Source organism: Carlito syrichta, unplaced genomic scaffold (assembly GCF_000164805.1).
Source record: "Carlito syrichta isolate Samal-C Ts95f unplaced genomic scaffold, Tarsius_syrichta-2.0.1 Scaffold309147, whole genome shotgun sequence".
Lineage (NCBI taxonomy): Eukaryota > Metazoa > Chordata > Mammalia > Primates > Tarsiidae > Carlito > Carlito syrichta.
In genome coordinates this window covers 119,429-133,397 of record NW_007253243.1, presented here as the reverse complement: position 1 = coordinate 133,397, position 13,969 = coordinate 119,429, and the positions used below count along the sequence as shown (strand labels likewise).

Here is a 13,969-nt window from a genome sequence, read left to right as displayed (position 1 = left end):
GGCTCAGGCAATCCACTCACCTCGGCCTCCCAAAGTGCTGGGATTACAGGCTGAGCCACCGAGCCCGGCCTCTTTGCCCACTTTTTAATGAGGTTATTTTTTTCTTTTTATTTCATTTGAGTTCCTTGTAGGTCCTGGATGTGAGGCCTTTGTTGGATGCATAGCTTGCAAATATTTTTTCCCATTCCATGGGTTGTCTCTTTACTTTCTTGATGGTTTCATTTGCTGTGCAAAACATTTTAGCTTGATGAAGTCCCATCTGTCATTTTTAGCTTTTGCTGCATTTGCTTTTGAGGTCTTGGCCATGAATTCATTGCTTACTCCAGGAGGGTGTTCCCTAAGTTTTCTTCTAAGATTCTTGTAGTTTGAGGTTTCATATTTAAGACCTTGAGCGCTTTTTGGAGGGTAATTTTTATTGTGATAGGTAGGGATCCAGTTTCATTCTTCTGGATGTAGCTAAGCAGTTTTCCTAGCACATTGGCTAAATATGGTTTCTTTTCCTCCATGTTTGTTTTTGTTGGCTTGTTGAAGTTGAGTTGCTTGAAGATGTGTGGCTTTTTTTTTTGAGTTGGAGTCTCACTCTGTCACCCAGGTCGGAGTGCAGTGGCACGGTGACGGCTACCGCAGCCTTGACCTACTGGGCTCAGGCGATCCTTCTGCCTCAGCCTTCCAAGTAGCTAGAACTACAGGCACGCACCACTGTTCCTGGCTAATTTTTTTGATTTATTTTAGAGATGAGGTTTCACCAAATTGCTCAGGCTGGTCTTGAACCTGTGGACTCAGACAATCCTCTCACCTCAGCCTCCTAAACTGCTGGGATTATAGGCATGAGCCACCATGCCTGGCCAAGTCTGTGACTTTATATGTGTGTTCTCTGTCTTGTTCCATTGGTCCCTCTGCTTTATTTTCAACTCCTTTGGAAGGCAGAACCCCTCTTGCTCATTTGGCTTTTTTTTTTTTTTTTTTTTGCGTTGGAGTCTCACTCCATTGCCCATGGCTACCCCAGTGCCCATGCCTGGCTGTCCTTCTGCCTCAGCCTTCCAAGGAGCCAGAACTACAGGTGCGCGCTACCACACCTGGCTAATTTTTGATTTACTGTAGAGACAAGGTCATGCCAAGTTGCCCGGGCTGATCTTGAATCTGTAGGCTCAGACAATCTATTTGCCTCGGCCTCCCAAAGTGCTGGGATGACAGTCTGAGCCACGGAGCCTGGCCTCAATTGCCTCTTAAAGAGACAGTTGGTTTTGATGTTCTTTGGTCTGAAACCTGGGGTCGGCTTGTATGTAGCACAGGGTGGCTGTGTCTTAGCCTTTACTTATCCAGGAGTAGTAAGAGGAGAGCCCACAGGAGAGTGAGAGCAGGACTGTATTTGGGCAGGGATAGAGGGGCACTGGGGTGGCCAGGAAGGCAGGTGGCTGCACCTTGTCACCTTTAGCCCAGCAAAGACCATTTGCAAGGAGGACACTTGATATCAGAACTGGCTGGGAAGCATGGACTTATAGCCATGTTGTGTGTGTGGGGAGAGGGAAGCATTGAAGAGTGTGAGGGTCTTTTTTCTATACATATGAGGCTACAAGATGGGTATTTGGAATTCTGCAGCTTTGAGGTGTGGCTGTGAGCAGGAAGGGGCCCTGGTTCAGGCACTGGTGTTGTCTGGAGTGACTGGGGAGGCATGGGTTCTGTGGCCTGGCAGACTCTACCCCTGGAGAAGCTCCCCCACAGCCCCTCGTCCTGAGCCCTGGTGCCTCTTGTCCCTGCTTTCACCAGACAGAGCCACCATGGGGACGACAGCCCCAGGGCCCATTCACCTGCTGGAGCTATGTGACCAGAAGCTTATGGAGTTTCTCTGCAACGTGGACAACAAGGACCTGGTGTGGCTCGAGGAAATTCAGGAGGAGGCAGAACGCATGTTCACCAGGTGAAGGCAGTGTCTGCCTGGGCTGTAGCGGGTGCCCTTGGGGGGGACACAGCAGCCTCCCCTCCCTGCCCGACAGGCAAAGCATCCTGTCAGTGATCCCTCCTGTGTGCCCAGTGTGTTGGTGTCATGGGAAGAGGAAGGCGGGGGGTAGAGTCTCTCGCCTGCGGACTGTAGTTGGTTGGGCCGGGCCTCTTAGGGTGGGGCTGTGGAGGCTCCCCTGGGAACTAGCCTCCCTCCTGTGTCTCCAGGAGGAAGACCTGAGTGCCCGGCAGGTGGCTTGCAAGTGGCCTTAGAGAACTTGCCTGGTGCTAGTGACCCCGGCTTGACCAGTCACCGCCAGGAAATGGGCAGGGGCCGGGCTGGGTGGGAAAGGGGGCCAGCAGTTCCCAGGGAGCCTCGAGCATCCCCTTCTTTGTCTGAAACAGAGAATTCAGCAAAGAGCCAGAGCTGATGCCCAAAACACCTTCTCAGAAGAACCGACGGAAGAAGAGACGGATTTCTCATGTTCAGGATGAAAACAGAGATCCCATCAGAAAAAGGTAGGAGGGGACAGAGGAGGGCGAGCTGGGCAGATGGACTTGGCGGAGGTTTGGTGCCCTCTGAGAGAATTTGGTTTGGAAGTAGTGACCTGCAGGACTGGCGATGGGTGCCATGTGGGCCATGCTGAGGGGCAGATGCCATGGAGAAACCGAGTGTGACCCAAGACAATGGAGCCTAGAGTGTGCGTCTGTGCGTGGGTGCTGGGGGTGTTTGCTCTGGGCCTTGGAGGATGAGAAAGTTCAGAGATGGGATGGGAAAGGGCAGCTGACTTTCTATTAGGTAAGCGTGTGTGGAGGTGTGGACAGCGCTCCTGGTGCCATACTTGCTATCATGCCCCATAGGAACGATTGGGGCTGTGGGAGACTTTGGAAAGGGGCTGGGTCTTAGGTCAGGCCTGTCTCTTAGGACTTGTATGTCTTTGGTTAACCTTCTACCTTTCTGAGCCTCCATTTCCTCATCCCTAAAGTGGGCATAATGGTACCCACCTCTCAGGGCTGTCTTGTGGATTAAGCAAGAACACATGGAAAGTTTTCAGGGGCTTGGCACAGTGTGACTTCAGTCAGGGGGAGGTTTGTATGAATTTAATCCTTCTAGCAGTTTTGTGGCATTATCCCCAATTTACAGTCAGGGAGACTGAGGCACAAACAGGAATGGCCCAGGGGCTTCATGACTAGAAGTGGCAGAGCCTGGGCTGGAACCCAGATCTTTTGCCTCCAAGCCCTCTCTGGTCATACTCCGTCCAAGCTGGTGACTCCTGGGAGACAACTGCCCAGCTCGGTTTTTGGGATGCCCCTCTGCCCTGCTGGGCTGTGTCAGCCTCGGCTCTGCTCCCTTGGCAGGTTATCCCGCAGAAAGACTCGGAGCAGCCGGCGGAGCTCCCGGCGCCTGCGCAGCAAGGACAATGCGGAGAGGCTGGCCAGTGTGGCAGGCGAGAGCGGCCCCGTCCTGCGGCGGGTGACCCGCGCCGCGGCCGCAGCCGCCGCCTCCGTGGCATCCATTGCATCCTCGCCAACCCCTGAGTCTCCCACGGTGCTGACCAAGAAGCCCGAAGATAACCTCGCCCAGTGCCAGCTGGTGCCCGTGGTGGAGATAGGCACCCGCGAGCGCCAGAACGCCGAGCTTTACTGCACCCGGCTTAGGCCCGCTGGGGCTCCGTGCCCAGCCCCAGCTTCCGCCGCAGCTGCGGCCTCCCAGGGCACCCTGGCGTCAGATGAGGAATCCACGCCCAAGAAGTCAGAGACCAGGAGACTGGAATCCGTCGCAGTGAGCTCCCTGGTGGCTACACCCCAGGACCCCAAGGGCCGAGGGGTTGGGACAGGGCGATCCGTCTCCAAGCTCAGGATTGCGCAGGTCTCCCAGGGCCCATGGGGCTCGCCGGGCTCTCCAGACTCTCCGTGGCGGGAGCGGGTGCTGGCCCCCATCCTGCCGGACAACTTCTCCACGCCCACCGGCTCCCGAGCGGGCTCTGGATCAGTGCGGCGCAGCCTGATCTCGGCGTCCTCCCTGGATCCCCAAGTCTTACTGGCCCAGAATGACTCCCAGGTGGCCAGACAGGAAAGCACTGTCGCCAGATCCAGCAGAAGGGCTGCCCAGAAAGCGGAAGAGCCTGCTCCCTCTGGCCGCATCATCTGTGAGTCTGGGGGCTCGGCAGTGGGGGGCGCTGCGGCTGCGGTTAGCCCTTGGTGCCAGCCTCGGACCAAGGGTTTCTGAGGGACCATCTGGCCAGGGGGCTGTTCACAGAACTTTCTGCGATGATGTGTGTTCCACAGTCCTGCTGTCCTGGGTGGTAGCCATCAGCTAGCCACGTCTGGTGTCAGGCTGTTGTGTCCTAAAGATGTGATTGATCAGTCTGATTGAGGAAGTGAATTTTAAATTTTATGACATTTGCCGGGCTCGGTGGCTCAGCCTGTAATCCCGTGCTTTTGGGAGGCTGAGGTGAGTGGACTACCTGAGCCCATGGGTTCGAGACCCCCCTGGGCAGCGAGACCTCATCTCTACAATAAATCAAAAAATCAGCCAGGTGTGGTAGCGCATACCTGTAATTCCTGCTACTTGGAAGGCTGAGGCGGAGGATCGCCGGAGCCCAGCAAGTCGAGGCTGCGGTGGCCGGGAGCGGCCACTGCACTCCAGTCTGGGCGACAGAGTGAGACTCCAACTCAAAAAAAAAAAAAAATTTATGACATTTTACTTAATTTAGGCTTAGATGGCCACGTGTATGTAGCTAATAGCTATTATATTGGACAGTGCAGATCTCACCCAACCTTCTTGTTTTACAAATGGGGAAACAGGTCCAGGGAGGATGACCACAGTGTCGCTGTGGTTAGTGGCCACTCTGAGCCTGGACCTTGGGCGCTTTCCCCAGGGCCAGCCTCTTCTTCCCACTTCCTGTGCTGCAGAGACTACTGTGAATTCTCAATGCAGCAGGCTCGTTCTGGGAGAACAGGCGACTGAAAATCTGATGAGAGACAGGAGGCAGGGACCAGCTGACTGTGGCTGGATGGCCTGGCCCTGAGCGCCAGCTTAGCATTGGCCTACCCTGTGACCGAGGCAAGGTCCCAGAAACATCACAAACCTTTGTTCCTCACCTGTCATTGGGGGATCAAGCAGCATCCCTTCAAGCGTTGTGAGGTTTTCTCTGATGAGCTCATACAGGGAGTTTAGAATGGAACCCTGTGCGTAGGAAGGGCTCATAACGTTAGCTAGTGTCATCGTGAGCGGGTCTCAGCTTGGGACAGTTACCTACTGGGAGCAGATGCCAGGAGAGTCAGGACGGGCTGCATGAGGAGGTAGGCTCTGAGCGGGGGGTTTTTGGTGGATGCCTGTGTTTTTGCCAGGTGGAAAAAAACGTGGGGCTAGGTGTTCCTGGCAGGGGGAATGCTTCTACAAAGACCCTGAGATCTGACCTGGACCAGCAAATGATGAGGTGTCTGAGACTCATGGGCCATGGCTTAGTGATGGGGAAGGGAGGGCAGAAGGCAAGGAGGCAAGGAGGCCAGGTAGGGGGCTGCTGCAAGGGTCTGGGTAAAGTAGTGGATTGATAGTGAGGACAGGCCAAGTTTTATATGGATGTGTGTAACAGTCACCGGCATCTGCCTGGCACTTTAAGATTTATAAAAGGAGTGTGGGGAGATGCGGTTGGAACATGTGCAGGGTGGCACACTGCCCATTTTTCGGTTCTCAGAAGGACCTAAATGGTTCAGATCTGCTGTGGTGATTTCTTCAGGTCTGGATCTGATCTGGAAGGGGCCCTAAGGGGCCATGAGCCAGGACCTGTGGAAGGAGGGAGGGCTGGGTGGGGCGGGCAAGAGAATCTCAAGGCCCTCCCTTGCCTTTGGAGCAGGCATCCAGATTTGCAGCTCTTATGCCCTCTGCCTGCTCACCCCCTCGGCCCCCTTCCTGCCCATCTGCAGGCTTCTGATATGACTGGTGTGTGAGTATGTGACTCAGGTCTGCCAGACTCCCAGCCCAGTCTTGTCCCCCTTCTTGAGGTGGAAGGAAGAGGGAGAGGATGAGCAGGATCCAGGATCTAGAGTCACACCGAGCCCCAGTGACCTTGGGTATACCCTTTCTCTCAACCTCAGTTTCCCCATCTGTGACATAGTGGTAATACCTGAGCATGAGTAGAGACCCATCTTAGTGCTTAATACTCAGTAAATCTGATTTTTTTTTTTTTGGAGACACTCTTGCTCTGGAGTGCGGTGGCATGATCAGAGCTCACTGTAGCCTTGACCTCCTGAGCTCAGGCTATCCTCTTGCCTCAGCCTCCCTGCTAGCTGGGATTATAGGTGTGTAACACCATGCCTGGCTAATTTTTAGATTTTTTTTTTGTAGAGACAAGGTTTCACTGTGTTGCTATGTCTTGAACTTCTGGGCCAAGCAGTCCTCCTGCCTCGGCCTCCCAAAGTGCTGGGATTACAGGCATGAGCCACTGTACCCAGCCTAGTAAATCTGATTTAAACAAAACAAATGATCAAACCCAGGAAAGGGGCCATGTCCCTAATGGTCAGTGCAGGTGTGGCCAGGTGACCCCTAACAAGAAGCTGCAGGGGTGCATGGGTGTAGGGGAGTGAGAGGAGAGGAGACTTCCTGGGGGACTTGACACCAGGCTCTGGGGTATGACTTGCAGGCAACTCTGAGGTAGGATCTGGTTTGGGCTCTCAGAAGCAGCCCTTCCCACAAGGATTTGAGTGCAACTCGTTAATTTTGGAGGGGAAGGAAATACCTGCAGCAGGGCCATGGGGAAGTGAGAAAGGAAAAGAAGGCCAGCAGTTAAGGTGGGCGCAGGGGACCTCTGGAAGCCAGGGTGGGGCCCCAGGGCGAGGGCCTGTGGGGTGCGGGCATCCTGCCCCCAGTCTGGTGCACACCTGCCAGAGAGGGACTTTGGATGGCAGCTCTGGAGTGGTTAGGCAGGGGACAGAGCTGCTGCTTCAGGGCTTCTGGAGGGTCCTGCTGTATAGACCAGGAACCTCCTTGGAGCTCCCAGCTGCCTCAGCATTGGGGAACTGCCCTTTAGCCAGGCTTTAGGCCACCTCCCTGCCACCAGAGCACCTCTGACGCTCGAATGGCATGTAAATGGCACTTGTACTGGTGGGAGAGATGTGTGGTCACATGGGTGACCCTCACCAGGAAGCACTGAGTTGGCTGGCATGGGGAGATGAGGTGGGCCATGCCTTCTACCACAGATCCCTCAAGTGGGGGCAGTCACTACCCACTGCCAGCAGCCTGGCTCTGCTGCTACTCCCTCTACCCCCAGCCTGGCGGCTACACCTTGGCAAGGCCTCTGCTTCCCGAGTCCCTGCCTGGCCGATTGTCTTCCCTCTTTCCCTGAGCCTGGACGTACCTGGCCTGACCCAGCTGCCTCTCAGCCTTACCTCTGCCACGTTCCCATGGCTTGGCGTTTGCCAGCTGAGGTGGCCTTCCCCTTCCCCCCTAAAGCCCCCTTTTTCCTGCCTTGTGGCCTTGGCAGGTACTCTCTGAACAATAGCGCTCAAGTTTGGGTCCCGGTACCTGCTTCCAGTTTTAAAAACTATTGAGGGCCTCAAAACGCTTTTAATTATGAGATTATATCTACTGATAGTTACTGTACTAGAAATTAGAGCTGAGGGATCTAAGGTATTTAGTATTTTATTTTTTATATTAATACTATTTAATACTTCATTTTTTTTTTTTTTGAGTTGAAGTCTCACTCCTTTGCCCAGGCTGGAGTGCAGTGGCACGCATGCTCACGGCCACCCCAGCATCAACCTTCTGGGCTCCGGCGATCCTTCTGCCTCAGCCTTCCGAGTAGCTGGAACTACAGATGGGCACTACTACGCCTGGCTATTTTTGATTTTCTTGTAGAGATGAGGTCTCCCCAAGTTGCCTGGGCTGGTCTCGAGCTTGTGGGCTCAGGCAATCCTCTCACCTCAGCCTCCCACAGTGCTGGCATTACAGGCTGAGCCACAGAGCCCGGTGTACTTCAATGTTAAAGGATCTAAAATGTTGCTTAATATTTTGACATTAAAAATTAAAGTAACCAAGTTAGTTACCTGTTAATGTAAGATTTTGTGTGAAAAAAATAACTGTTGATCAGGCGCAGTGGCTAACGCCTATAATCTCAGCATTTTAGGAGGCCTAGGTGAGAGGATTGCCTGAACCCATGGGTTCGAGACCAGCCTGGGCAACATGGTGAGGCCTCATCTCTACAATAAATAAAAAAACTAGCCGAGTGTGGTGGCATGTGCCTGTAGTTGTAACTAGTTGGAAGGCTGAGCGGGAAGGACTGCCTGAGAACAGCAGGTTGAGGCTTGCGGTGGCCGTGAGTGTGCCACTGCAGTTCAGCCTGGGTGACAGCGTGAGACTGCAACTAACAATAATAATAATAAACTGTTTCCAATACAAAAATGTAGTGAGGAAATTGGCATTATCCTGCATTTTTCAGATCTCTTCAATGTATGATCTGTTGCATTATGTTGTTTGGGTTAAAGTATCTGAAGAAAATCTGTCCTCATACATGTATAGTTGGAAAAGGATGGAGTCTCTTAATAGTTTTTGCAGATACTTGTACATTTTCTTTGTTGTTACATCCAACCCAACAAGTAATGGTTTTTATTTTATTTGTTTATTTTATTTATTTATTTTTTACAGGATTTATTGAGAAGACAAAAAAGCTTCCACAGTGGGAGGTGACCCGAAGGGGTTGCTAAGTAGTGGGGTTTTTTTTGAGTTAGAGTCTCACTCTGTTGCCCAGACTGGAGTGGCGACTCCCGGCCACCGCAGCCTCGACCTGCTGGGCTCCAGTGATCCTTCCGCCTCAGCCTTCCAAGTAGCTGGAACTATAGTAATGCACTACCACGCCCGGCTAATTTTTTTGATTTATTGTAGAGATGAGGTCTCGCCAAGTTGCCCAGGTGGGTCTTGAACCCGCGGGCTCAGGCAATCCACTCACCTCGGCCTCCCAAAGCGCGGGATTACAGGCTGAGTCACCGAGTCCAGCTGTAGTGGTTTTTAAAGGCTCATTGCTGTGGAATCTGAAACTGTGATGTTGATTTCACATGAGTCTATCTTGCACTTTGAATGGATCTTTTATTTTGTTTATTTTTATTTATTTTTATTTTTTTTGAGTTGGAGTCTCACTTTGTCGCCCAGACTGGAGTACAGTGGCCGCTCCCGGTCACCGCAGCCTCCACCCGCTGGGCTCTGGTGATCCTTTCACCTCAGCCTTCCAAGTAGCTGGAACTACAGGTGCGCGCTACCACGCCTGGCTAATTTTTTAATTTATTGTAGAGATGAGGTCTCGCCAAGTTGCCCAGTCGGTCTCGAACCCACGGGCTCAGGCAGTCCACTCACCTCAGCCTCCCAAAGCGCTGGATTACAGGCTGAGCCACCAAGCCTGGAGAATGGATCTTTTAGTCATGTGGTTTTTTTGTTGTTGTTGTTTGGTTGGTTGTTTTGAGTTGGAGTCTCACTGTTTTGTCCAGGCTGGAGGGCAGTGGCACACTCACAGCCACCCCAGTGTCGACATGCTGGGCTCCAACCATCCTTCTGCCTCAGCCTTCCACGTAGCCAGAATTACAGGCACGTGCTACCACACCCGGCTAATTTTTGATTTATTGTAGAGACAAGGTCTCACCAAGTTGCCCAGACTGGTCTCGAACCTGTGGGCACAGGCAGTCCACTTGCCTTGGCCTTCCAAAATGCTGAGATTACAGGCTGAGCCACCAAGCCTGGCCTAGTCATGTGTTTTTATTTATTTTAATTTTTGTAGTAATGGGGTCTTGCTATGTTGCCCAGGCTGATCTCAAACTCCTGGCCTCAAGTAGTCATTCTGTCTTGACCTCCCAAAGTGCTGGGATTGCAGGCTTGAGCCACCGTGCTTGGCCACTGTGTGTAATTTTATAACCTTGGTCATTTGGAAAATACTGCTTCTCTGAATTTTGCACATCTTCCAAATGTCGACATACTCCATTAAATAATGTCAAAAAAAAGCACATTTGTTTTTTGAGCTCATCAGAAGTTTTTAGGTCTTAGAAAACTGTGAAGCTCTGGGTGGTAGATACATGTTTTTCAAAATTCTACTTTGGGCTTCTTTTGGGCTCTGTGGTTGTCAACACATATGTCGTTTTATTTTAAGTGACAGATTCAACTCATTCATTTGAAAATGTCTTCCAAATACCTAGAATTGAGTAACCACAGTTTATTGGTTGTTCTTTTAATTTAAAAAAGTGAAGAGGTGGCCAGTTCACCTAGCAACTCAGAAATAAGCACTTTTTGTGGAAAGTGGGGTTGGCAGCGGCAGGGCCTTTTGCATGCTTGCCACTTGTCTCCCAGGACTATAGAAGGATGTGTGCTTGAGTTTAGATGTAATGAAACGAGTCCTTTTTATGCCTTCCTCAAAGACATTCTAGTGGAACTGGCTCCCTCCCGTGAGTGTGCAATGCGAAGACGGCATTCGACGCTCCAGGCCTGGATGGGGCTCAGGTGTCCACATTTTTTTCCCCATTGCTTTTGCACTGTCTGGGCAGGTATCAATAAGTAAATGGGGGAAATAATATTCATGCATGCACTCATTCATTCATGTATTTTTTATATATATATATATATATATATATATATATATATATTTTTTTTTTTTTTTTTAGTTGGAGTCTCACTCCATTGCCCAGGCTGGAGTGCAGTGGCATGCTCACAGCCACTCCAGCATTGACTTTCTGGGCTCTGGCAATCCTTCTGCCTTCCAGGTAGCCAGAACTAGAGGTGCATGCTACCATGCCTGGCTAATTTTTGAGTTATTGTAGAGACGAGGTCCCGCCAAGTTGCTCGGGCTGGTCTTGAACCCGTGGGCTCAGGTAATCCGCTCGCCTCAACCTTCCAAAGTGCTGGGATTACAGACTGAGCCTCTGAGCTCGGCCTAATTATTATATTTTTAAGATAAGATCTCACTCTGCCACCTAGGCTGGAATGCAGTGACAGGATCATGGCTCACCTCCGCCTCAACCTCCTGAGTTCGGGTGATCCCCCCACTTCAGCCTCCTGAGTGACTGAGATTACAAGCATGTGCTGCCATGCCTGGCTAATTTTTAAATTTTTTTGTAAGACGAGGTTTCGCCAGGTTGCCCAGGCTGGTCTCAAACTCTTGGGCTCAAGCAATCCTCTTGCTTTGGCCTCTAAAAGTGCCAGGATTACAGGTCTAAGCACCGAGCCCAGCTGAAAACAACATTTTAATATGATGATGAAGATAGCTATGCCCTTATGAATCCCCTGAAAGCATCTCGGAACTTCCAGGGGTCGGAGAGCTACCCTTTGAGCTCCACTGGCCTGGACACCCTCCTCCCTCCTGCTATCCCCTTTTGTCTGTAAACTCCTGTTCTTTACAGCTCTTCCAGGCCAGCTTGCTCCTTTGCTCCCATTGCAAGCTTTCAGAACCCTCTACTTTCTTCTGTCACTGCACATACGGGTGGCGTTGATAGGAGTATTTGATGATGGTTATCAAGACCAGACAGTAGCTCTGTGTGTTTTGCTCATCATTTGGTCCTCAGCACCTGGCCCAGGGCTCGGTGCATAGAGGTGCTCGGTGGCTATTTGTTGAATGAATAAGCTACTTTGTGTGACGCCCATGCTAGGGGCTGGGGGCCTGGGACAGTGTCAGACATTGTCCTTCTTCCCAAGATGCTCTCAGTCCAGTGAAAGAGCAGAGTTGAGCCCTTAGGCATGTTCCCAACTAGGAGGTAGCAGGGGACTTAAAGCCAGCAGCTTCATGGAGGATGCCAGGATGTGTGCTGAGGGTGATGGCCTCTCCTGTGCTGGGCCTCCATGGCTAGTGAGGGTGCAGTGGCCAGGCCCCCACTGGAGCCTGATCCCCTGGACCTTCTAAGAGTGCCACCTGTCTGGCTTCTGATGGCCTCTTTTGTTCCTCTGTTTTCCGCCTCAGGCCACAGTTACCTGGAGAGGCTCCTGAATGTTGAGGTGCCCCAGAAAGTCAGGTGAGTTCAGTCCCAGGGCTTAGGAAGCTAGCAGGGCCCACTGGGGACAGAGGGAGTTCAGGTGAGCACCAGGGCTGGAAGCATTTCCTAGGGCTGGACCTGCCCTCTGACTGCCCAGGGGCCACCCCCTGCTTCCTGTCGCCAGCCAGGGACATGGCAAGTGACATGGTTCCCAGGCCTCCCTGCAGCGTCTGGCAGCAGCCAGGCCTGACAACTCTCGCCCCGCCCCCCATCCCCAGCCTGGTATCCTCATGGGCTCCATCGGCTGTGGTTGAGGCAGAGCAGCCATGTTCACACAGGGGTGGGTAGAACAGAAGTGCTCCAGGGTCACGCCCAATGTGGCTTCATTTGGGCTGGGACACTGACTACTTTTCCTGGAGGCCACATCCCGCCGTCACTAAAACTTATCTCCCCCACCCCCTGCTTTGGAACAGAGGGTCAGTGCTTGGGTGGCGAAATGGGGTGACTGGCCAGGCCCTCTGGTTTTGCTGGCCCCATGGTGACCAGAGAGCAGGCCTCAAAAGGTACTCACTCACCTGGACCCAAGAGGTTGAGGTGGAGCGGGATGGAGGCTCACTGTCCAAATCAGAGCTCTGCTGGGGTGTGGGGGTAAGATGAAGTGGACATCCCTTGTCTGCCCAGGAAACTGCTGCCTGTGGCTCCCGTCCACCCTTCCTGCAGGGGGCTGTGGCTTTGTGGCCCAGGCCAGGGCATCCGGTGTTGACTTCTTGGGTTCCCACCCCAGGGAGTGGGGGAAGGGCTCCTTATGGGGGACTGGAGGACAGTGCCCACAGAGCCTCCACTCCACTTTCAGCTCCGAGCAGAAGGAGCCCAGCAAAGAAGAGGTAAGGCTTATGGCAGCAGCTGAGCAGGAGGTAAGGTGGCAGGCCAAGGAGGGAGGGCTTGGGGCTCTCGGGGCTCCTGCTCTGCCATCGTCCTGGGTCCCAGGTTCCAGGTGGAGACCCCTCAAGCTTTGGTTCTTCCCACAGGTTTCTGAGGACAGGAGTACCTTGCAGACCTGCAGTGCCACCAAGATTGCCAGTAGTACGCCCGACCTGAAGCCAGCAGCTGGAGGTCAGGAGACGCCCCCGGAAGGGCAGCAAGGTGAGTCTTCTGGCCTGCTGCGTGCAGGACCCAGAGCCGCAGTGGGCCTTGGCGTCCTTGGTGGCCTCAGCCTGGCCTTCTCTCTGGGGCTAAGGAAGCCCCATTTTTGGGTCAGTAGACCAAAGATAAAAACCTGGGGGTGCGTAAACATCCTTCAAGAGTATAGATTTCATCTCGCACCTTTGGGCCGGAGCTGTTGTTGAGCGCCACACAAGTGGCCAGGCTGGTTGGGGCAGGAGGCAGGGGAAGGGCCTGAACTGGGGTATGAACCTGAGGGTGCCGGGTCAAGGCCTTGATCCTGACTCCAGAGGGCAGGAAGAGCCATGGGCTAGGGTCTGAACCCCTGCCTGGCCTGCCATTTTGCATCTGCCCCTGGCCACTCCTGACCTCTGTGGGTCCATCCATGCCTCCAGAGGGCAGGAGAGCTGTGGGCTCGGGAGCTGGTCTGAGCATGCTGGCTGCTGGGGAGGTCGTGGGGTCTGGCTCACATCTCCCTGGGAAGGGTGCTTCTCTCTCTGGTGAAGAGCACTGTAAGCTTTGGGATCTTGAACGTGGTTTTCTCTTTATGATGGGGTCAAGGACAATGGCCATACCAGCCCCGTAATCCCCAAGGCTGCTGCAAGGAATCTTTGGGTGCTTTCTCCTAGCACCCCGTGCGTCCCTGCTCCCTGCACTGTTGACCCAGCAGCAAGAGCCCTCCCCTCCTCCTGTCATGGTGATACCAGCTGAAAGTCCTGGGAGGAGTGGGCTTTTAGAAGTTTGCAAGGAGATGTTGAAGGGATCCCTTCTGAGAGGGAGCTACTGGGGGGTACTTCCCCTAATGTGGTTTCTATAAGGCATCTGCACACAGCATTAGAGGGGGTGGCGGATGGCTGGGGTCGCCTTGATAGGACTGCCCTGCCCTGCCCTGCCCTGCCCTGCCATTCTTTTTTTTTTTTTTTTTTTG

General features: G+C 53.0%; 1 protein-coding gene across 1 annotated transcript in view; it reads left to right on the top strand.

The window, feature by feature from the left end:
- The window catches only part of INCENP (inner centromere protein), a 32,637-nt gene that overhangs the window by 3,660 nt on the left and 15,008 nt on the right, over positions 1 to 13,969 (top strand). Inside the window, exons 2-7 of the mRNA XM_021717007.1 lie at positions 1,768 to 1,918; positions 2,344 to 2,457; positions 3,298 to 4,088; positions 11,868 to 11,919; positions 12,734 to 12,794; positions 12,909 to 13,023. Of these exons, the coding sequence (XP_021572682.1) occupies positions 1,779 to 1,918; positions 2,344 to 2,457; positions 3,298 to 4,088; positions 11,868 to 11,919; positions 12,734 to 12,794; positions 12,909 to 13,023 (1,273 nt within the window). The 5' untranslated portion in view covers positions 1,768 to 1,778. The remainder of the gene's footprint in view (positions 1 to 1,767; positions 1,919 to 2,343; positions 2,458 to 3,297; positions 4,089 to 11,867; positions 11,920 to 12,733; positions 12,795 to 12,908; positions 13,024 to 13,969) is intronic.